Raw genomic sequence first — 23,406 nt, forward strand, 5'->3', positions numbered from 1 at the left:
TCATTTTTTCCCCCACCAAATCTTTTTTTTAATTCTCCTTAAAACTCCTTCCTCCAATTTTTTTTTCCTATCATTTTCCTTGGAGCCACATCATTTAGAAGGCTAAGGTTCCTTTTAAGATCAAGATGTTCATTTGGAATGTCTCTCAATTGGCTTAATATGTGCGATCTACTTTTGGGCGGAAGACCCTATAAGGCCCTAAGTCTTGATACTTGCTTCATGTGTCATGAGTCTAATTAAACGAATGCACACTTCTTCTTTTATTGATGGGTGGTTAACTATCTTTGGCACACAACTCGTGTTTTGGTGAAGCTTGGGTGGCTTTGCAGGTTGTGGGGGATTTCCTTCAAGTGTATGGGGACAAAGTTAAACTTGATGATGAAGCAATAAATAGCACTTGCAGATTTCAATACCTTGGATCTATTATGCAAGTTGAAAGAGAAATTGAAGATGATATAATGCATAGAGTTAAAGCAAGTTGGGTAAAATAGAGAAGTGCTTCAAGTGTGCTTTGTGATCATAGAATGCCCTTTAAATTAGAAGGGAAGTTTTATAGGATAGCTATAAGACCAATTATGCTATATGGATCAGAATGTTGGGTGATGAAGAAACAGAATATCCAAAGAGTAAAAGTTGCTGAGATGAGAATGCTTAGATGAATGAGTTGTATAACATTGAAAGATAAATTATGGAATGAACATATTCGCGGTAAGTTAGGTGTAGCTAGAGGATAAGATAAGGGAGGGACGACTCAGATGGTATAGACACTTGCAATGTAGGCCACGTAGTGCGCCAGTGAGGAAGAGTGAGTTAGTTACTATGAAGGGGCAGTAGAAGGGTTAGGGTTAGACCTAAAATAACTTGGAAGGAGATAGTGAGTAAGGATTTAATATCCCTGAATTTGTCAAAAGAAATTGTCCATGATTTCATAAATTGGCAGAAAAGGATTCATATAGCCGACCCTACCTAGTGGGACTTCAGGCTTTGTTTTGTTCTTGTATGGGGATTTGGAAAATCCAGAAAGGTTGGGCTTTATGGAGATGCACAGTTTTGTTACTTTATGAACCCTTTAAATTGAGAGGAATTCGAGAATCTTCAAGGACCACACAACGTTTTCTAATTTATTATGGCATGGAGTTTTGTTTCTCGTCTATTTTTGCGCTTATGCTTTTGGGTTTTTCTGGGGGATATCGCTGTCCGACCTGCAAAGGGATTGGAGGGCAGCTCTTTTGTAATTGTTTCTGTATTTTCTTTTGTTTCTTTGGAGGACGTTTTGTTCTCCTGTCTTTGTACCTTGTTTCTTTGTTATTATATTTTCTCTCATTTTTTTTTTTTTAATGCACAAGGCATTATATTAAAGGAGTACAACAAAGAAATGAAAGACTGGGGAGAACAAGATATCCTCTCAATAAAAATGGATAATAGCTAAACAAAGAGAAAGTAAATGGAAGACAACTCTATCAAAGTACCACCAATGAATCTTGCTGCGAATCTTCTAGAGAAACATGATGAAAGAATTCATTTTTGGAGCATTGGAGAGATGCAAGGAAGAACACTTTGGTCTAGAGCCTGCTATTGAAAGTGGCAACACCTTTAAAGATTCTAGTATTTCTTTCCAATCAAATGCACAAAACAATACGTAGAACAGTACAGTGCCACAAAACCTTCTTCTCTTTCCTCTTACCAAAACCCCTAGACATAATAGTAAGAAAACTCTCCCAGGACGCAAGGCACACCTAATTTTTTCACCAAAATTCTAAACAAATTATTCCAAAGAAACCAAGAGAAGGGACGAGAGCAGTTTTCTCCACCCCTAAAACAAAAGGAACAAACATCAGGTAACAAGGCCTTGCAAGGTCTTCGCTTCTAGAGCAAAGCATTAGTAGTGATTTTCTCAAGGATTATGGACGAAGAAAAGACTTTGATTTTGAAGAAACTTTAGCTTTCCAATTAAAGAATAAAGGCAAAAGGATTAACATTATGGTCATGGATCAATTTGGAAAAGAATGATTTGCATGAGAAATTCCTATAAGAATAACCCTAGGAACGTTTATGGATGCAAAAAGAATCAAGCATAGTAGTCAAAGAATCAAGCTCATTAGTGTCTTTGTCATTTTGGTTCCTCCCAAAATGAAAATTTCACGGATTGCCATCCTCTTGCAAAATTGGGAAGGTAAAAAGGGGAGTTTGATGATGAGTATATGATCGGCAAAGACGGGGGAAGCCAATAGCCAAATGCACATCGCCAATTCTATGATCCTACCTAAAGCGGATTCTCCCCCAATTAGGAAAGAAAGAATGATTGATTTGAGACAGAAATTTTCAAGGACCCGAGTGAGGAATATTAACTCCTGCATTAGCAACCCACCCATTTTGTAGAAGTCCAAATTTAGTTGGAATTACCTTGTGCCAAAGAGAGTTAGGTTCCAAGGAAAAACACTGTAACCACTTCCCTACCAAAGAAATGTGTTTAGACACCAAATTACCTATACTCAAACTTGCCTTCCTTTTAAAACTGACAATGGTCCACCCTTTTAAATGCTCTCTCTCCCCCTTACCCGCAGCCAACCACTAAAAATCCCTCATTAACATTTTAAATCTCTAAGCAGCTCTCAGCGTGATTCTAAAAAGGCTTAAATAGTACAAGCATAGTTGTTAGAATTGTACAATTCTCGATTCAAATTGTACTTGTAACAAGAAAGACATAAAGCAGTTCAAATTGCATGGGAGTATCAGAGAGGGCATTGAATTTTGGTGAACTATGATTCACCTGGTGAATCAGTGACTTGAATCAGATTGTATGAATTGTAGGATTCCAATGCTACTCCTCCAAAACCCAATTTAAAGATTTTAAACTTTTTCCCTTTTTCATGATGACCTTCTATTTGTTATTTACATGAGCTCAGTCCTCAAAAGAGAAGAAAGAAGTCTGTTGGCCCGCCAATTCTGCACTTTATTTTCTGCCATCAGATAAGGTTTGAAGCAAACCAGAGTTAGAGAAGGAAACCAGTCTTGAGAAGAAATAGAGAATGAAACCAGTCTTGACAAGAAAACCAAAGTCGACTAGGTGGGTGAGCTTTTGGCTGGCACGTTACCCTCTCTATTCTATGGATTTATAGATCTAATTTTCATTAGTTTTTATATTTTAGTAAGTTTTGTTTATGTTTTTTTATTTGATTTCTCTTATTGTTTCAAACGTTAGAGCAAGCCTATGCTTTAAAATTGTCTATTGGTAGTCGTCAAATCTTAGATGCGGTCTTTGTGGAGTAATAATTTTTGGGTTGTGGGTCTCTTTATCGAGTCTTTCATGTGATGTTTGACTCAGCTTCCTGGGAGTTCTGGGCTTGGGAGGGAGTAAACATGTATACAGAAAAGAGGAAAGCTGTTTATATTAATAAATCGATCTTTTCTTTTCGATTATGTTGGGGGAAGAAACAGATGAATTTTCTATGCAAGACGAAGGATGCATACAAATACTTAGAGATAGGTGGTTGAAAATGTTACAAATTTAGTGTACTGGGTTTATGTAAATACTTATTGTAGCATCTTCATATTCTCCTTTAATATTATTTTAGCTTATTTATTGAAAAAAAAAAATAGGGCAGCCATTAACCTCCCTCCCCCCCCACCCCTCTTCAACATTTAGTGAAGAATTGGTGTATTCATCACAATTGTTTTTTGGATTCATGTTTTTTTAATATTTCATGAAATGTTTGGACATGAGAGTAAACACCATCAATTTATTCCCTGACAATCTGTTGGTGGGGAATTCTATTGGGAGAAAGGCCACGCTGAGGATTTTGGCGCCAAGAAGGTCACCCCACCTCCCTATAAATAGGGAGGCTCCCGGCACTGTGGAAAGAAAAAGGGGGGGGGGGGGGAAGCATAGAAATGCCTTGCCAAAATTGAGAGTAGAAGTAGAAAGAGGGAGGTTTTGCCATTTTGAAAAAAAGAAAGGAGAGCACAACAATACTCTGTCAAGTTGAGAGAGAAAAGAGTTAGAGGGGAAGGTTCTGCTAAATTGAAAGCAAAAAGAATTGGAGTCCAGTGGAGTAGAGAGGCTGAGTTCAGAAATCCCTAGTGGAACAGACACACCTAGAAGCAGATACTTGGGCGTGCACGGAGGGAGAAGAAGGCCGGAGTAGTTAAAGGTTAATGTAAATGTGATTTCCCTTTCCCCCATTCTAAGCATGCATGCATGGATTAAAATGTGATTGTGAGTGCAGGGACATCTTTCCAAGACTTAGGTTCGTCCCCGAACCTAAACTCGTGCTTTTCAAGTTCAGACCCGAGCCTAAGTTCGGATCCTCTTGACCCAGAAACTCCCCAACCTCCCAGACCCGAACAGGAGTTTGGGCTAGAGCTCCTGGTATCCACCAGAGCCGGGGACCCTAACTGTTCCTTTTTTTTTTTGAAATCTCCCAACCCAGTCCATCTCAAAACTTCTTGGCCCATCTTGTTTTAAAATCACCCCTGCCCTGTTTTAAAGTCCTACTAGGCCAGCCCGTTTTAAAATCTAACTCCGACCCATTAACATTTTAAACTGAGGTCTATTTTCAATTTAAAAATCAGTCGGGCCTGTTAAAAAATAATTACCCCAGCCTTTATTAAAAAAAAAAAAACCAATTGGGCCGGCCCATTAACCCATTAAAAATAACAACCCAGGCTATTTTAGAAGCGAAATTGGACCAACCCATTTCTCGTTCAAAAGACCCCCGGCCCAAGATTAAAATTGTAGCCGGCCCATTTTCAAAACTTTTACCCTAGCTCAACTTTGACCAGCCCAAGCCCGCACCCAGGTTCGAAAGCCCAACCGCCCTAATCCACACATGATCTAGACCCAGCACATGCCAGCCATCTCACCCAAGTCAGCCCATTGGACTCACTCGGATTGACCCGAGCCTGCTACTCACCCGGGTTGACTCACATGAGTCAACTTTGGCACCGAGTCACTGGGCCGAGACGAGTTAACTTGTCTTCGTCCCCAAACCAGACCCTAACCCTAACATGAACTTCAAGCCAAGTCCTGAAACACAATAACAACCATCATCTCGGTTTCAGATCACGTCACCGCACACACATAAATGAAAAATCAAAACAAAGGAAAGCAAAAGAAATAAAAGGGAGATAGGGTAGGTACTTAGCTTTTCCGCACTTCAACCCAGAAGACCTTGCAAGCACCACCAGTCTGTCACTCACCACTTTTTGGCCAAGCATCGTCGAGATCAAAACTCACTTCTGGGTTCGAATGATTCGCTGACAGTTAAGGGTGCTAAGTTTGAGACCCTCGCGGATCTAAGGGATGAATGAGACCCCATGGATTTCAAAGTCTAGGTTGAGATTCAAGAGCTCAAGGCATCAGGGACTTGGAGATTTGAGCCTTGATTCAGATTGTTCGAGGTTTGAGAAAGGAGTTAAGGAGGAAGTGAGCTATCAGAAATGGAGATAAGGTTTTTGGTTGGGAAAGTTGCAGAAAGAGAGAGTGAGGACGATCTAGAGTCCCTAGGTCTGATTTTTGCTCACGGAGAGAAAGGGAGATGAGAGGGATCACAGATCTAGGGTTCCTGCTTGCAGGGACGGAGAGATTGAGAGAGCATAATAGATCAGACGAAGGGTTTCAAAGGGGAGAAATTGAAAATGAGAAAAAGACAAAAATTTGAGCTTAAGTATGTTTGTCCCTGGTGTCGTAGGATCTCACCACGTGGCATGTTTTAGTGCGTCCGATTGGGGCACGTGCAGAACCTCTTCACAGCCGTCAGTAGAGGGGGCCAACAGGTGCGGCTTATTGTTTTTAGCAGAAGTATTTTTTTTTATTTTTTTATTTTTTTGAGTTTTTTCTAATGTGAAATTATTTTCTTTTCTCAGCCATGAAACCAGAATCTTCTGAATCTAAAATTCTGCAGCCCATCATTATCAAAAATATAAACTCCCTCCAAACCTTCAAATGAGGGTGGATGATTATAAGATAAATGCCCTATTGCTTCACCAGTATCTGAAATGTACCCATATTGTTCTTGAAACTCATCCAGTAACAACCCCCCTCTGCAGTCAAATCCACTAACATTATCACTTTCTGAATCTGAAAACTCTCCCCATTTCTTTCTCCTTTTCTTTAGTTGCTCCATTGCTACACAACCTTTTTCTAAGCACTCCTTTAGAATCTCTCCTTAATAGCTTTGCCACTGACTCACCAGAATTTTCTCCCTTATCTTCAAACACCTTCCTCATCTCAGCACCCATACAAGCTGCCTTCCGATGAGCATAAACAATGTTTTCCTCAAATCTTTTGAATTAAAACAAAAGACATCAGATTCCCCTCCTCTTCCCCCCCCCCCCTCTCCTAGAAAACAAAATAGGTAGCTTCTAAATTTTACACTTTTCCACACCACCTTCTAATCCCTCTTCAAAACTTGTCGTGGTTTTAACACCATGACCTTGTTTTGAATTGAATCTGCTAATATTCTGAGCTTTTTCCAAAACTTGGTCACTTCGAATCATAATTTGGAGAGCTGTGGACTGGGAATAAGGGTATAGAGTCCTCCTTCCAAATACTCATCTTCAGAGTTTTAGGAACAGTATTTTTGGCCTGCCCATTTTTGGTGTCCAGCAAGGAAGTACCTGGATCACTGTTTCCCCATACATAAGCCTGACTACCACCATGGCCCTCTGTGTGGAGCCCGAAAGATGGGATTCTCCCTTTGACTACACATTAAAGCCCAAATCAGACTTTCCTAAACATTGAGCCTGTTCAAATAAGTGGCCCAATTTAGTCAAAAAAGGCATGCCTCCTTTTCAATTATTTGGGCCAGGTCCAAAACAAGAAATATAGCACGTGGTCCACTCCTCTTCACAATCTCCTCTCCGAATGCAACCCTAGCTGGCTCTGGGACAAACACAGCTCCTGCCAGAACCCCAGCTTCATTATCATTCTGGTTGGTCTGTGATGGAATCTGACTTCAAAAATCCAGGATCCTTCAGCTGCCGTGCACCTCCAGACTGTCTGCATCATTTTTCTTTCCTGACCACCTTATTCTGATTTCCATAATGAGATTGACTACCACGACCCTTGCCTTCCCCTGTTTTGCCATTGAACACCACCTGAGTCCTCAATCTGGGATGTGAAGAGCCATCTGCAGAGTCCTTCTGGAATTCCTTAGCTATCTTGTGGAAATTGCTTTCAAAGTTTCGTCCTCCATTGCCCTTTGTGCCCCCAGGAATAAACATTGAAATTTCTTACATTTCCACCCCAGCCCTAACTCGTAAAACTTTCCCATCTTTGTCCACCTAATTGACATCCTATACTGTGTGGTACTCTTTGAATACTCCAAGATCCCCTTTCCATCTGACCAAAGACCGACAACCCATCAGAAAACCAGAAAGCAGCCTCTTCAGAGAACCTAACCCATCTGTATTGAACAACGTTTCCAACCTTGTGTGAGGAAGAGATCTCCCTGACCTATCTTGATTGACTCAACATAACCTACAGCATGACGCTCCATAGCTCTGTACACATGAGAGGAATAGATGGGAGCTCCTTTTTTTCCAAAGAAATATTCAAGAATAACCTGTTGGCACGACGGGTCACTATTCAAGTATGATCCATTGGCATTATGGGCCACTATTCAAGGTATCACCCATTGGCATGTGGGCCACTTTAAAGTTTTAAATCATGGCCCAGCTTCAAAAATTAAAGTACTCCTCCTTTCTCAAATAACTGGGCTCAGTCTAACACAATCAGCAAGCTCCCCAATCCAATTTTCATCACCTCATGTCCCCCAAGAGAAAACTTGGCTGCCTGTAGCATGATTTCACAATCCCAGCTGAAATCATAGCTGCCTTGACCGTAGGATTTGTTCTCTGAATGAGAGCTACTTGATTCTGGTATAAAAGGCCGGATCCTTCAACTGAATCTCACCACGACATTAAGAAACATATCTGCCCTCATCATACAGCCACGCTGCCTTGACTGTAGGATTTGTTGTCTCGGAATGAGAGCTACTTGATTCTGGTGTAAAAGCCCAGGATTCTTCAGCTGAATCTCACCCCGACATTAAGAACATATCTGCCTTTATCAGGCAACCACAACCTGGCTCCTTGGCAGATTGCTCTTTTTATAACCTTATCCTTTGGTGTTCTTCACTGCTGTCAGCGCCTGATTTCACGAGTGATGTTTCGTGAGCCTCTTTGTTTCTTTCACCATCCTTTTGATGGAGGTCCCTAGCCAACTCACAAAACATCACTTTCAAAACCTTGTCACCTATGACCTTAAGAACTGCAAGGGACAAAGACCAAATACCTGTTCCCTTTCCACGCCAACACTTACTCGAAGAACTTCCCCACCTTTGTTAGATGAACCAACATCCAAAACTGCACACTAGTCCATCAGATGCTATTAGAACCTTTTCCCAGTCAACCAACAATTGACGACCCTTCAGAAAACCATTTAGCTTCATGGCAGAACCCATTGGTAATCTCACTTACCTGTTGCGATTTTATTCGCATTCAAGAATGAACAAATTAAGACCCCCCCCCCCCCCCGACCAATCTCAGATCAAGGTCTTCCTTTTGATTTGAACCACATATTTTGCAGCTTTTCTAACAAATCCACGGCACACTCCTTCATGATAGAACAGGGTAGGTTTCCCGAGAGAGAAAGAGAGCATCATGGAGTTGAAATCTTCATCTCTCCTTTTGCCTATTTCTAGATCCAATGGAATTATTTCTTTGGATCTTTCAGATATGACTATTTCTGGACTGATTTTTTACTTGGTGTTGAAATCTTCTTCTCCCCTTTGACCTATTTGAACTTTCATGGATTACAAGTGCTTTTGATCATTAATTTTAATAAAACGATGATGGTAAACTCTTAGTTGAGCCCTTGACTTCATGTTTAGAGTATTTTGGACAATGTAGACTTCTGTTTCAGGATCAACTAGTTGTGCTCATTAATCCTACAGTTGCAAAATATGCAAAAGTCAGTCTATAAGGTAGAGAGATTTGATAATTTGCCTTATGTTTTGGCTTTGTATGGCAGAGACAGATCGCCTAATGCGTGTTCTTGGTTTTAAGAGTGAAGAGGCTTCTTCATTTTTGTTCACTCTTGGTTTTAAGAGAAGTTGTTTTGTATTTTTGGAGAGAATTGGGTGTGCCCTTTCTCTTTGGAGGCCTTTCATGCTTTGCATTTTGGGGGGCTCAGGAAGGGGAAGGAGAGAAAGGCTTTGTGGCTGTTTTAAATTGTTGCCATCTTTTGGTGTACACGGATGGAAAGAAATGCCTGAATTTTCAAGAGCATGGACACTTCTGTTAACTTGCATTGGAATGTAGTGGTGTTTCTTGCATCAATGTGGGTTTCGGCAAGTCAGATATTTCAGCAAGTCATTGTGGGTTTCAGCAAGATAGTTACTTGTCTCCAGATGTTTGTGTGCTTTCCTCAGAATTTGCATCGCTTATTTTTATGCAATTGCAATTTTTCTGGAGTGTTTGGAATAAGCTATTTGATTATTTTGGAGAATGTCGGGTTTCTCCCAGAGACAGTGGATGATTTTTTGGCAGTTTCTTTTGTTAGTTTTGCTATGAAAAAGGAAAGGACAGTGTTATGGGAATGGCCTTTGCAGTATTTTGGGGACTGGTTGGAACATAATGTGCATATTTTCTCGAGGAAGAAGGTGTAGTCTGTGCTGGATTGGGAAAAAATTCATTTTTCAGCTTCTCTTTGGTGTGTGGGTCATGGGAAATTTAAGGAGGTTGAGCTTTTCAGATATTTGGAGCGACTGGCATTTTTTTGTTGAATTGTTAGTGCACTCTGTTTTTTTTTTTTGGTTCTTTTGTTTTTTGGGCTTTCTTTTTTGTTTCCATCTTGATTTTCCCTGATTTTGTTTAGGTGATGTCTTATCCTCCTGTTTGTATATTCTTAACCTATCAATGAATTTCTTCTTTAGCTGTAAAATTTTGGCATTTGCACTATGTCTGATTTGAAATGGGATTGGGATGGTATTCTCCAGTAGCTCTGTTTTGTAATTAATTGTTAGTTGAGGTTTTTGTTTTGTTTAATTTTTGCTTTTCTTTTGGGGGATATTTTGTCCTCCCTATTTTCCTTATTTCTCCTTAGTTTACTTTTTTCCTCTCTCTAATCAATTTATTTGCTTATTGAAATAAAAGCTTCTCAGATTGTCGGATGAATTGATGCTGCATGCTTATAACATTTACTTATGTTCATATATGTGCATTTATTTTTTGTATGTATGTGTCATGTTGTTGCAGGAAGAATGCGAGGACTTGCAGCGAAGAGTGAAAGAAGGTTTGCTCAAAAGGCCCACCGTTGTAAGTTTGATTTCTTGCAAATGAAAAAATAAGTGAAGGACTTTGTAGTTGTTTGTGAGACTTAAATAGGTTTTGAATTGAGGTTACAATGCTTTTAATCCTTACAGCGTATTAGTATTTTGAAAATCTGGGATTTATTGGTGTGGCATTTGTAGCTCTCTTCCCTAGTCTCTTTCAAGTTCCTTGTTCAATGAAATGACTCCAGTGCTAATTTTTAATTCCTTGCCTTTTATGGATCGAATGAGAATGTATTGATGCAGAATAATGTTGATAGCAATATTTTTCTTATGAAGAAAACATAGTAGTGCCTTGGCTTCTGTTCAATCATTGTTGGGCTCTTTCGATTTTTGCTCCATATTTGAGTGTTAAATTGCCCATATCTAGGGAATATCATCCTTTATTGATATATATATATATATATATATATATATATATTGATAACTAATAGCAAAAGAATTATTATTACAAATAAAGAAAGAAAAGAACTCCGCCTGTGATGCACTTAATGTCCTAATTTTTTCACACACAGGCGGTCCCAAGCCCGGGTAATGGAGGGTTGCGTTAGGTAGCTGACAGCCAGCGTAAAATTTGTCAGATCACTATAATATGAATCCTTACCAAAAATTTGTTGGGGCGTCCCCTACGAGTGACGCGTTGCACTTGTACCACCCAAGTGTAGCGAAAAGTAGGCGAGGGTGAGCTAGGTCGTCACCCCGAAGTGTCACGGTCCGCCTTTTTCACACCGTTGTGAAGGGCCGTGCGGCGCTAGCTAAAGCACTCTTGCTTAACTAGCCAGCCTATTGTTTACCAACATTCATCCACGAAGCACTTTCATTAACATTCAATCAGATAGCAGCGGAAATAATAATCAATTCATGAAAGCCGTGGCAACCAAGCAGTAAATATTGAAGCAAACGTAATTCATTAACAAGTCCTCCGTTGACATGTTGTACTTAGCGAGGGAGGCAAGTAGGCTAAGCACGTTGACAATTGCTAGTGAGTTTTACAATGACTGATGAACACTCACCCTCCCCTAAAGAGCTTTCTAGGCCATTCTCACTCTGGCACTAGGAAACATCAAAGTGACCGAGGAGTCATACTGCCTTATTTGGCTTACAATGAAATAAATACTAGAAAATAACCCTATACTAGTATTTACATGATGGAAACCCATCCCAAACACACGAGATAAGCGGTCATAGGCAAGCATCATGCCCTGAACAAGCTTAGCCCGTGACACGAAGCGACGCGCTGTGTTGACGCCCGGGTACGGTGTCAAATATGAGAGGGTTCCTACATCATTCTGGACGTGGGCAAGTAAGGACGTTAGTTTTGGAAACTATGATTAGATTAGCAACTTGGAATATAGAGACACTTACGGGTAAAAACATGGAAATTGTGGATACAATGATCAGAAGAAGAATTAATATAATTTGCCTTCAAGAAACTAAGTAGGTGGGGGAGAAAGCTAGAGAAATTGATAAATCAAAATTTAAACTTTGGTACACTGGAAAAGAAAAACATAAGAATGGAGTAGGAATTATTATAGACAAAAACTTAAAAGATAGTGTTCTTGATGTAAATAGAGTAGGGGATAGAATTATAAAAATTTGTATGAGTCAAATACAAAAATAAATGAGATATTCAAAATTGTAATAATTATTGTGGAATTAAACTTATGAGTCATACGATGAAACTATGAGAAAGGGTAGTTGAATAAAGATTAAGGTTAGAAATGAAGGTCTCAGAAAATCAATTTGGTTTTATGCCCGGGAGATCTGCCACAGAAGCTATATATCTTTTAAGAAGATTAATGGAGAAGTTTAAGGAAAAGAAAAGGGACTTGCATATGATATTTATTGACTTTGAGAAAGCACATGATAGGAAACCTAGGGAAGTTTTATGGTGGGTTAGGAAAAAAAGGGTATATGTAGTAGGTAAACTGATGTCATTAAGAATATGTACGATAGAGTAATGACTAGTGTAAGGACTATAGATGGAGAATCTAGAGAATTCCCCATCACCATAGGTGTACATCAAGGATCTGTTTTGAGCCCTTATCCTTTTGCTTTAGTGATGGACCAATTGACTAGAGTATTCAAAAGGAGGTTCCATGGTGTATGTTGTTTGCAGATGATATTGTATTAATTGACGAAACTAGGGACGGAGTAGAGTCTGAGTTAGAATTATGGAGAGAAGTTTTGGAATCTAGAGACTTTAGGATAAGTAGAAATAAGACAGAATTTTTAGTAATGATAGGAGGAATATTGGAGACAAAGTTAAACTTGATGATGAAGAAATAAATAGCACTTGTAGATTTCGATACCTTGAATCTATTATGCAAAGCTGAAGGAGAAACTAAAGATGATGTAATGTATAGTTAAAGCAGGTTGGGTAAAATAGAGAAGTGCTTCAAGTGTGCTCTGTGATCGTAGAATACCCTTAAAATTGAAAGGGAAGTCTTATAGGACAACTATAAGACCAACTATGCTATATGGATCAAAATGTTGGGCGACGAAGAAACATAATATCCAAAAAGTAAAAGTTGCCAAGATGAAAATGCTTAGATGGATGAGTGGTATAACATTGAAAGATAAATTAAGGAATGAACATATTCGTGGTAAGTTAGGTGTAGTTCCTATAGAAGATAAGATAATGGAGGGATGACTCATCTGGTATGGACACTTGCAACGTAGGCCACATAGTGCATCAGTGAGGAAAAGTGATTTAGTTACTGTGGGGAGCATTAAAAGGGGTAGGGGTAGACCTAAAATAACTTGGGAGGAGATAGTGAGTAAAGATTTAATATCCCTGAATTTGTCAAAAGAAATGGTCCATGATTGCATAAATTGGCGGAAAAGGTTTCACTTAGCCGACCCCACCTAGTGGGACTTAAGATTTGGTTTTGTTGTTGTATAAGAAAGAAAAGAAGGACAAAAAGTTCCTTAGACCTAGAAAAATTAAAAGAGAAAAAATAATAAATAAATGAAAGGATTAAAACTTCTTATTCAAAATACCCTTCTGTAAATCCTTCCTATCGTGGTTCACGGTGCACTTTAAACTATATTTTGTCCATTTCCTTACTCAAACACACTTCTCGACCTTTGAGACCTGCCAGCCTCATTCCCATTCTGTCCAGAAGATCTTGAATTTCCCGATGCTTTTCATTTGCCTCCACCTTGGCGATATGGGAATTGGTATAATACATCCTCTTTAAAAACATGTGCCTGCTTTTTTACTTGATCAGTAGCATCATAATTTGTTAAGCAACCACTTTACCTAAAAGCTTAAGCTGTTAGGTTGTGGGCCTATAATGTATATCACCTTTAACACCCCATGCATGTGCTGCCCAATTGCACTTGTAGAGATGAACAAACTATAAAGAACACCCTTAACAGAGAATAATATATGTTTTAACCACCAAGTAATAAACGAGGGCAACATGACTAGAACCCTAGAGGCTAGGACCTTTTGTCCTAGCGATCATAGCTCTAGTACCATGTTAAGCAACCACTTTACCTGAAACTTAAGTTAAAATTGAAGTATTTGTCCTCCAGTCTCATTGAATTTCCAAAAATCCCTTTGCTTTGATATTTCGAAGTATTTTTCTGTTTTTAGTTTCTCTCTTTTTCTGGATTTTTCCAGAATTCTTTTGGGAGATGTCTTACTCTCTTCTTTGTAAATTCTTCTCCTTCTAATGAAATCGCTTCTTTTGCTATAATATATATATATTATAGATTTTACGGCTAACAAAACACCATTTTAGGTGTGCTAAATTTGTTTAGTTGGAAAAACAAGGTGGTCTTCTGGTTTGTGATAAGGCTAAGATGGTAAAGCTGATTAATGAGTTGGAAGAGGTGGGTTTTAGTGAATTGAGGAGTTGGAGGCAAGAGGCGAAGTTTAGATAGGTAAGCGACGGTGAATGTAATTCTAAATTTTTCTTATCCGTTGGCTACTTGTAAAAGGAGAAGGAATATGTTTATGGAATTGGAACTGAGGAGAGGAGCGGTCACTAGTGATTCTTGTTTGATTTTTGAGGAGATTATAGATTTATTTATTTTTGCTAATTTGTTTATTGAGAATGATGTTTGTTGGCCTATCTCTGAGGAATTGGAGTTGAGTCCTATTTGTAGAGAACAGATGATGTGGTTTAAACTGCCTTTTGGGGAAAGTGAGGTTAAGACAGTTGTGTTTAAGATGGAGGAGGATAAGGATTGGGACCTGGATGGGTTTAGTATGGCTTTCTTTGCAGATTGTTGTGATGTGGTTAGAGTAGATTCAATGAAGATCTTCAATGAGTTATTTTTAATGTGGTTTTGGGTAAAAATATTGATTACTTTGGTGCCTTAGAAGGATAGGTCTATCAAAATTTCATATTTTCAGCCTATTAGTCTAGTGGCTAGTGTGTATAAGATCATTGCAACGGTTTTAGTTCATATGCTGAGTTTTGTGATAGGAGATATACTATTTCAAGTACTTAAAGTGCTTTTGTGGGGAATTGGCAGATTGTTGGTGCTATTTTAGGAGCAAATAAGATTGTTGTCAATGTTCTCATAAGGGGACATAAAGGTGTTATTTTTAAAGTATACTCTAAAAAGGCTTATGACTGAGTCAGTTGGAATTTCTTGGTAAGATCTTTTTGAGGAAGGGCTTTGGTGAAAGGTGGGGGTCTTGGATGAGGGACTTTGGTCTTGGTTTCGAGCTTTGAGGGCTTTAGCTCCTATTTGGAACGTCTTTGAAAATAAGTACTTATTATGACAAGTACTTAAATTGAGTACTTGTGTCAATAAGTATTGTTTGGTTTACACTTAAATTAGTTATTGTTCCTAAAGTTACTTTCCAAACTAATTCTTTTCTTTTGGGTTTTTGAGATCTTGTTGTGGGGAAGATGTCTAGGAGGTTGGATGGGTGGAAGGGTGCTTTATTTTCTCTATTAAATGTGTTACCCTTACTCAGGCTTTCCTCGCTAATATTCATCTTTATTTCCTCTCTTTTTTTGGAATTCCTGCGAGGGTAGCCAGCATCATGAGAGATTTTCTTTGATCAAGTGTGAGGGAGAGGAAGGATCATTTGGTTAGTTGGGAGGTTGTTGTATGTCTAAAGAGGAGGAGGTTTGGGTCTTGGTAATTTTGTGTCTTAGATCATTACTTTAATTGTTAAATGGGTGTGGCATTTTCCTTTAGAGGAGTTTCCCTTTGGCACAAGGTAAACCTGGCTTGTAGGATAATAGTGGGATGCTAATTTTGGATTGAGAGATGTTCTTGTGGAAGTCCTTGGAAGGTTATTTCACAATTTTTTATTTTTTATTTTTTTTTTGGGGGTTTATTAGTTTGTAAAAGAGAATTTACAATGAAAGGGGACAAGAAATCTGTCCCCAAAAAATAAAACTGAAACCACAAAAAAGAAATTAAAAAAAAAAAGAAAGGAAAATAAAGGTAAAATTATAAAGCAAAAGGAGCAATTAACCAGGAAAACCCCTTTTCAATCCATTTCTGTTGTAATTCAACGAGCACTTAATATTTGCTAGCTCCCTTTGACCCTTCTCTGCTTTCTACTTACACCCAACAAAATGCACTTCTGTTCCTCCAACATCACACATTTTTAAATCCAATTTATCCTATATATCTCTTGGGCTTCTAAATCCTTCCTAGGAATCACCTCTACTGGTGTTCGTAAAATTCCATCATTGTTATTACCAAATCCATTGTTTTCAAAAATAGAAACCCCCTCCATTCCTTTTAGCAGGGCTGGATGAACATATGCTAGGTCCCAAAATCATCGCAGGAATCAGAAACATAACCATATTGTTCTCAAATCTCTTCCAATGGCAAACCCCTGATCACGCTCAAACTCACTAGTTATCATTATCATTATCAGTAAATTTTCTCCATTTCTTAACCTCCTTTCGTTTGTGAACTCCTTCCTGCACCCGCCAGAGCAGCCTTCTGATGAGCATAGACCTTAAGGGCCCTTAGATTTTTCAGAATTAAAACTTTAAACGTCAGATTTTGTACCCAATCGATCTTCTCTTTTTATTCCTCGTTCTAATTTTATTGCAAGAAATGGGGTCGCATTTGGTTTTGGGAAGACATTTGGGTGGGGATTCTTTGCTTTGCACATCTCTTCCATTTTTGTGTAGTCTGTCCTCTTTACACAATGGATTTATTTCTTCATTTTTATTTCAAATGAGGAGGGATAATCTTGGGATTTCCATTTTTGGTGAACTTTTAATGATAGAAGTGGAGCTTGCCTCCTTATTAAGTTTGTTGGTGGGTAGTCTTCTTTCCAATAGAAGGGACTGCTGTTTGTGGATTTTTTCTTGACTTTCCGAGGGATTACTCTACTAACTCTTTTTTTTAGCATTTAACCAATGAAAAATTGTCCTTCCTGCGTTACAGTTCTATCTGGAAGGCTAAACTCCCCTCAAAGATTGAGGGTTTTATTTGGTTGGATGTTCTTAATAGAATTAACACTAATGCTACATTTGGGAGTATGGAATTCGGACCTTGCATTTGGATTTGGGTGGATTTGGACAAATTTCAATACAATTTTATAATATATATTATCCAAATCCAATACAAATCCAAATACAAGACTTCTCCAAACATAGGGTAACAATCTGTTGTAGAGTAGGAGGTTTTTTAAGGCTTTAATCCTCGATGTCTGTTTGCTTTGTTCTGAAAGTTCAGAATCTGTCTCTCACCTAATCCTTCATTTCTCCTTTTGTTGGAGGGTTTGGAATAATCTTTTTGTCTTATTTGAAGAGGGTCAGGGGTGTCTGGGTCAATGGAGGGTTTTTTGGCTCTAATATGTTCAGGTTTTGGGAGGGTTAAAGATGGTTTAGCATTGTGGAGGTGTGTGACTTTTGCAGTTTTTTGGGGGATTTGGTTGGAACATAATGTGTACATTTTGATGGGGAAGAGTTGTCTTCAACCATGCTTTGGGATAGGATTCAGGACGTGGCATCCTTGTGGACATTTGCAGCAGGATTTTTCATAGGAATTTCTTTTTCAGATTTAGAGCATGATTGGCTGGCTGAACTGTTTTGATATCTTTTGGTTTCTGTTCTTTCATCTTCTAAGGATAATTTCTTATGCTCCTTCTTGTACTTTTTGTATGCTCTTTTTCGATAAATAAAGACTCAGTTTAGTCTCCCTGTGAATTGGTGGAATGCTAGGACTATGGGCATTCATACAAGTTCTTCAACATTTATTTCTTGGATCTTTCATTTGTTCCTTAGTAATTGTTGGGGAGGTATATGGAGAGGTTGGGTTTCTGGTTTTTTGTTTTTCCTCATCTTTATCGTTTCTGTATTTTATAATGCCTCCATTTCTAGTTTCACAGCTCTCAATTATTCCCTGTTTGAATCATTTTGCTTGATATGTAATATTAACCTTTATTCCATTTAATACAACAGAACTACCATATATATGCATCCATATATGCACACAGCCACACACTCGTATATGGTTGTCAGTCTGGGGTCAAGTGCTTTTAGCTTTTTACTGTATTCAGAATACTTAATTTTATGATTTTCTGGTATCCTGAATCCCTTATGCATCTGAATTTATTTACTGCCGAAATGATATTCCAAATTTTTTCCATTTTGGGTTTTCTTTTGTTGATTAATGATATTGATATTGGTTTTCTATTTGTTTAAGTTTGGTAAATACCAAGTTTCATCTTTCTGCTCTTAAACCAGTTGGCCTGCTTTATATTCCAATTTTACATGGCTTTACAAGCTTGCTCATTTGATAGGTGGAGCTCGAAGAAAAGGCTCAAATTTTGCATGAAGATATAACAAAGCATGTACGTATTCTTTGTTTTAGCAAGAAATTAAATTATAAGAGAGAGATTGGAGAACTGCTGTCTTTGCTTTTGTTTTGTGCCCTTCTGTTCTGCAGTTACTGTTTTGTGAGTTTGGGCTAAGTTTTTTCACTTTGCTTCTGAATCATGTGTATCATATTTTTCTGTGAGTTGTTGGCCCAAATATTAGTTTCATTGTCTTCATGGAGCTGTGGGTTTAATACATGAAATATTATTTCTTTGTTTTAATTTTGATGATGGTGAATATTATTCTCCTCTACTTGCTGTACCTCTTTGAATCATCTGTTCCTGTGTTTTCAGTGGATTGTGAGAGAGCTTGCTTTGTTACAAAATCTCATTGATCGAGCTAATGAGAAGGGGTGGCGCAAAGAATATCCTTTCATTATAACTAGGTGTTGCATACGTTGCTCCAAAGTACTTCCTTTTCTTGGCATGTTTGACTATATATGTTAGTATCATGGTTATGTGTTTATAAGTGACGTATTGAACTAATTGTCCATTTACCCAGCCATATTCTCGAACTAATAGCATTTCAAGCAACGCACACTGCCCATTGGTTATATGCATGATCTAACTCAAAAAATGTAATACTTATGCCCCTTTATCTTGTGTGTTCCCTTTTGATATTATCTGATTCTACAATACTATATTTCTCTCTTTATTTCCTTCCATTGTTCCTTGTAACATATTTATTTTTCATTTTTAACTGGTATTCATCAAGTTGTGTGTATATCTAGATTTTTCAAAGATCTGAGTGTTGTATTTGTAGGATTAATGAATCCAACTAGGGAATGAAAATTTTTATTATTGAACCTGAAATTAGGCTTGCCACATGATCTGTGGACAAGGATCTGGTTGTCAGGTTTTGGCACAGAAGTCAATTTTTTTTTTTTTTAATAAACAAAGAATATATTGTCAAGAGAGGAGAGAATGTTCGATTGAGAGAATGGGGCATTCTCCAAAACAAGGGAAAAGCAGAAAAGAAAAAAAAAATCTTCAATAGCTGAGGCATTCTTCAAGCAACTTTATGAGGGAAAAAAGGATGTAAAAGCTGAGAAACAAATTTCCAGAGGCTAGTATGACTAAAATTTGCCTCAATGCTATCATCCCACCCATCTCGTCGAAGCCCATACTAGAAATAAATGAACTTTATGCCTTAGGGAGTCAGATTCTAGAGGCAATCACCGTAACCATGTTTCTGCTAAGGAATTGGTCCTTTCTTCATTCATGTGTAAATCGGAGCATCTCTAACCCATTGGCAATTGTCGCCTCCAATTTCGATGCCTCTCCCTCATGCACACACATGGGGTAAAGAAGTTGAAGTTCTGATTGTTCCATTAAGTAGATTAATTGTTCCTGGAGCCCTAGTTTTGTCCAGCCGTCCAAGTAAACTGAGGTCTGTCAAAATTCACCCTTCAAATATTTTTCTAATTAAATGAGGGTGGGAAGAACTGGTTGGATTGATTTCTGATTTTTGTTGTTCTCGTTTTTTTTCTGGTTTGTTCCAGATTTTTTTGGGAGATATCTCATTCTCCACGCTTGTAAATTCTTCCCTTTGCTAATATATATATATTTCTAATTAAATTACTAAAAACCATAACATTCATGGAGAACCTTTGGCCTTGGCCCTAATATGAAACTGAGACCTAGATCACATTTTCTAAAATAAAAGTGTATATCCGGGGAGATGAATTGATTTTTTTTGATAAATTTAACTAAAAGTATATTTTTTTTGTTGGAATATCTCTTAAAAATTGTGGCCTCGAGTGAGATATACTGGAGTAAATGACTGCTACAAGAACAACAACAACAAGAGTCTGGAGAATTTCCAATCATAATAAGGTCTACATCAAGGTTCTATTTTGAGCCCATCTCTTTTTGATCTAGCAATTGATGTACTCATAGTAGTATCCAAACCGAGATCCCATGGTATGTTGTTTGCAGATATTGTTTTCATTTATGAAAGTAGCAGTGGAGTAGAATTTAAGTTAAAAGAGTTATGGAGAACAACTTTAGAGTCTATAGGTTTTAGGATGAGTAGGAATATGACATAATTTTAGTCACGTAAGGAAGAGTATTGGAGATGAGGCGAAACTTGATAATCAAGAAATTAGTAGCACTAGTAGATTTCGATACCTTGGAACTATTATGTTAGTGGAAGAAGAAATTGTAGAGGATGTAATACATAGAATTAAAGCAGGTTGGGTAAAATAGAAGAGTGCTTGAGGAGTGTTGTGTGATTGTAGAATATCCTTAAAATAAATAGGAAAGTTCTATAGGACGGTTATAAGATCAGCCATGCTCTATGGATTAGAATGTTGGGCAACTAAGAAACAATGTATCCAAAAAGTAAAAGTTGTTGAAATGCGAATATTGAGGTGAATGAATGGTATAACATTACAAGTTAAATTTAGGGTTGAACATATTCACAATAAGTTAGGCATAATTCTTGTTGTTAGTATCACTGGTAGTAGGAGGGGTAGGGGTAGACTTAAGATAATATGGAATGAAATAGTGAGGAAGGATTTAACAACTCTTTAAGCTAATTGAGGAAAATGCTTTTGATTGTGTGAATTGTTGGAAAAAGATTCATGTTACTGAATCCACCTAGTAGGACTTAAGGCTTCTTCTTGTTGATGTATTTTTGATGTATTATGAGAGAGAAATATTTAATAATATTGAAAAATGAGTTGATTATGGAAAAAGTTCTAGAATATGAAAATTTGTCAAGGGTTGCGATATATTTCTAGTTTTTTTTTTGAAGTTTTATTGTGAAAATATTTAGGGTGTATCAATTTTAAATTTATGTAATATATTATCTCTTTATTTTGATTGCTGAAGCTCTATGATTAAATTGATGTTATTCCAAATTTACTATCTCAATTTTTATGATTGTTGCTTGAAGTTTTGAAAATAATTGCAGATCTAATAGAACTGGAAGGCTATGTGATACTGTAAATAATGTTTTTCCAAAATCAATTCTAAGGGAAGCTTGATAAGTACCTATCAGTGAATTAGCTTTGAAAGAAACCATGTCAGCTTGAATCTATTGAGAACATTAGTACGAAGCCCCTATTTTTATGGCTTGTGATACAGAATTATCTGGTGCTAGTTCCCCAGAAGCAAGCAATACCCTATTATGACATGTTGCAATGCCCTTCATTGCAGAACAAAATGGTAAACTGGAGAAGTGAAAAATTGCACCCTTAACTTCTGTTTTGCTTAGGCTATTTGAGTACCTGGAGAAAAGACAGCTGCTTCAAACACCATCTGAACAGTCACGGCTATTGTGTGAAGCTCCAAAGGTAATTGCAGATGAAATAGAACTGGAAACAACACGACAAAATTTTCCAGATAATGTGGAAGAAGGAAATGATAACTCGCCAAGGTCATTTGACTGGGTAGCTTCAGAAATTGCAGTCTCTGGTTTCACTGCAGAGGAAACCCCATCAGCTCGAGCCACAGTTAGCACAGATGATGGAGGTGGGTCATGAATGTTTGGTAAATTATTTCCATGAGTTTCCTCTTGTAGTATAAATATAAGATAATTAATCTACATCTCTCTCTCTCTCTCTCTCTCTCTCATGGTTGTCCAAGGAGTACCAAACAGCTATGACTTTTTTTTGTGTCTTTTCAAACTCTCATTAGATATATGAGTTCAAAAGCTGAAAATAAGATCATCGGAGTGATGAGATTCAATATCCTTCTTGTGATTCGATCTAATTAAATTTGGGATCAGTCCTCTGACCTTGATTTTAGTTACACATTGTAATAAATCCTGTTTACTAGATCCTTCATAATGTGGTTTTTATTACATAATTTATATTGCATATGTTGTCATACTGTCAGTCTGTTGTGTAAATCCTTTACACTTGCTTAATGATGTTTGGGTGCTGGCATGGCAGTTGCGACTAGAGAATAAAAAATATAGAAATTGAGATTTGAATTATCCAGGATTTATTTTATTTAATTCTTTTTACAGGGATCCAAGCAGCGCCCCTGATGTCGGAACAAAAAAACAATTTGGGTAAGTTTTAGACCCATTTCCTGATCTTATATTTTGAAAAAATAAAAATAAAAATTGAAAGACTGATCTGAAGTTGCTGTTTATACCATTGTTGTGCAACCCTGGTGAAATTGTGTTAGTTAATGGGTTCTGCTCTCTGGGAACTTGATTATCCTCTGATTCAATTCTCGTCAGGCTTTTTTTTACTGTCAACATTTTTGTATTAAAACAGAAGTTATGTTACTGATTTTATCGTGGACATTGACTTCTCCTAAATTTGTGGCAGAAGGAAAGGTTGATGTTTTAGTTCAGCTCGTGAGTTTGGACAAGGACAAGGGCATTCAAGGAAGGACGGAGGGGATGCAGCAGCAGCAGCAGCAGGGAATGGCAGCTCAGGTGATTGATTTGAGCAGTGATGATGAGGAAGAGGAGGAGGAGGTGGTGGTGGAATCTCCACCAAGGAGGGAAATTGTTGATAAAGGGGTGAACGTGGGAAGTTTGATATGGCATTACAGGGATCCGCAGGGAGTCATACAGGGCCCCTTCTCAATGCTGTCCCTCAAGTCTTGGAGCGACGCTAACTACTTCGACCCTGACTTCAAGGTTTGGATGACAGGTCAAACCCCAGAACAGGCTGTTCTATTGACTCACTTTCTCCGCACATTTTTTCCTACTCCTTTCTAGGGTTTGCGTGTGTCTGTGCATAAATGGCTGTAAGCCGTCTCTATTAATTCCCACGACCACCTTAATTGTTGAATCTTTTCTTCACCAACGACGGGATCTCGTCATCTTGTTTTGCGTCTTTTATTTATTATCTTTGATTTCCCTTCACCACTCCCTCTTCTTCTTTTCTTCTCTCTTCACACCTTCATGTATCAGTGATGGAAAAGGTCGCATCAATCAGTTTGTGTGAAGTTTAGAAACTAATCTTCATTTCAACAAAGCGATCACATTAAAGTCAAGAAGCTTGCACGTTGAATGCGCTCTCATACATTGAATTTGGTCGTCCTCGTGTTTTTCTTTTCTTTTGAACATATATATATATTTCTTTGACAAAAGGAGAATTAAAATAGTCAAGCGAGGCTTCAGTTACTCGCCAAGGACGGCATACAATCAATATTGCATTTTGTCCCAAACATTAAAAAAAGAAAAAGAAAAAATACTTTTCAAAATCTCACCAGACAATTTATCCTCGAATATTTGGTAATTCCATAGAACGAATACCGTACTCCCTTTATTTCATGAGTCAAAAG

General features: G+C 37.8%; 1 protein-coding gene across 1 annotated transcript in view; it reads left to right on the plus strand.

Annotated features, from left to right (window-relative positions):
* The window catches only part of LOC131160383 (uncharacterized protein At5g08430), a 35,113-nt gene extending 11,998 nt beyond the window's left edge, over nucleotides 1-23,115 (plus strand). Inside the window, exons 3-8 of the mRNA XM_058116016.1 lie at nucleotides 10,261-10,320; nucleotides 18,079-18,129; nucleotides 18,448-18,518; nucleotides 21,374-21,630; nucleotides 22,130-22,174; nucleotides 22,440-23,115. Coding sequence (XP_057971999.1) covers nucleotides 10,261-10,320; nucleotides 18,079-18,129; nucleotides 18,448-18,518; nucleotides 21,374-21,630; nucleotides 22,130-22,174; nucleotides 22,440-22,837 — 882 coding nt within the window. The 3' untranslated portion in view covers nucleotides 22,838-23,115. The remainder of the gene's footprint in view (nucleotides 1-10,260; nucleotides 10,321-18,078; nucleotides 18,130-18,447; nucleotides 18,519-21,373; nucleotides 21,631-22,129; nucleotides 22,175-22,439) is intronic.
* Nucleotides 23,116-23,406: the final 291 nt, after the last annotated feature.

This window comes from Malania oleifera, chromosome 7, assembly GCF_029873635.1.
Source record: "Malania oleifera isolate guangnan ecotype guangnan chromosome 7, ASM2987363v1, whole genome shotgun sequence".
Taxonomy (NCBI): domain Eukaryota; kingdom Viridiplantae; phylum Streptophyta; class Magnoliopsida; order Santalales; family Ximeniaceae; genus Malania; species Malania oleifera.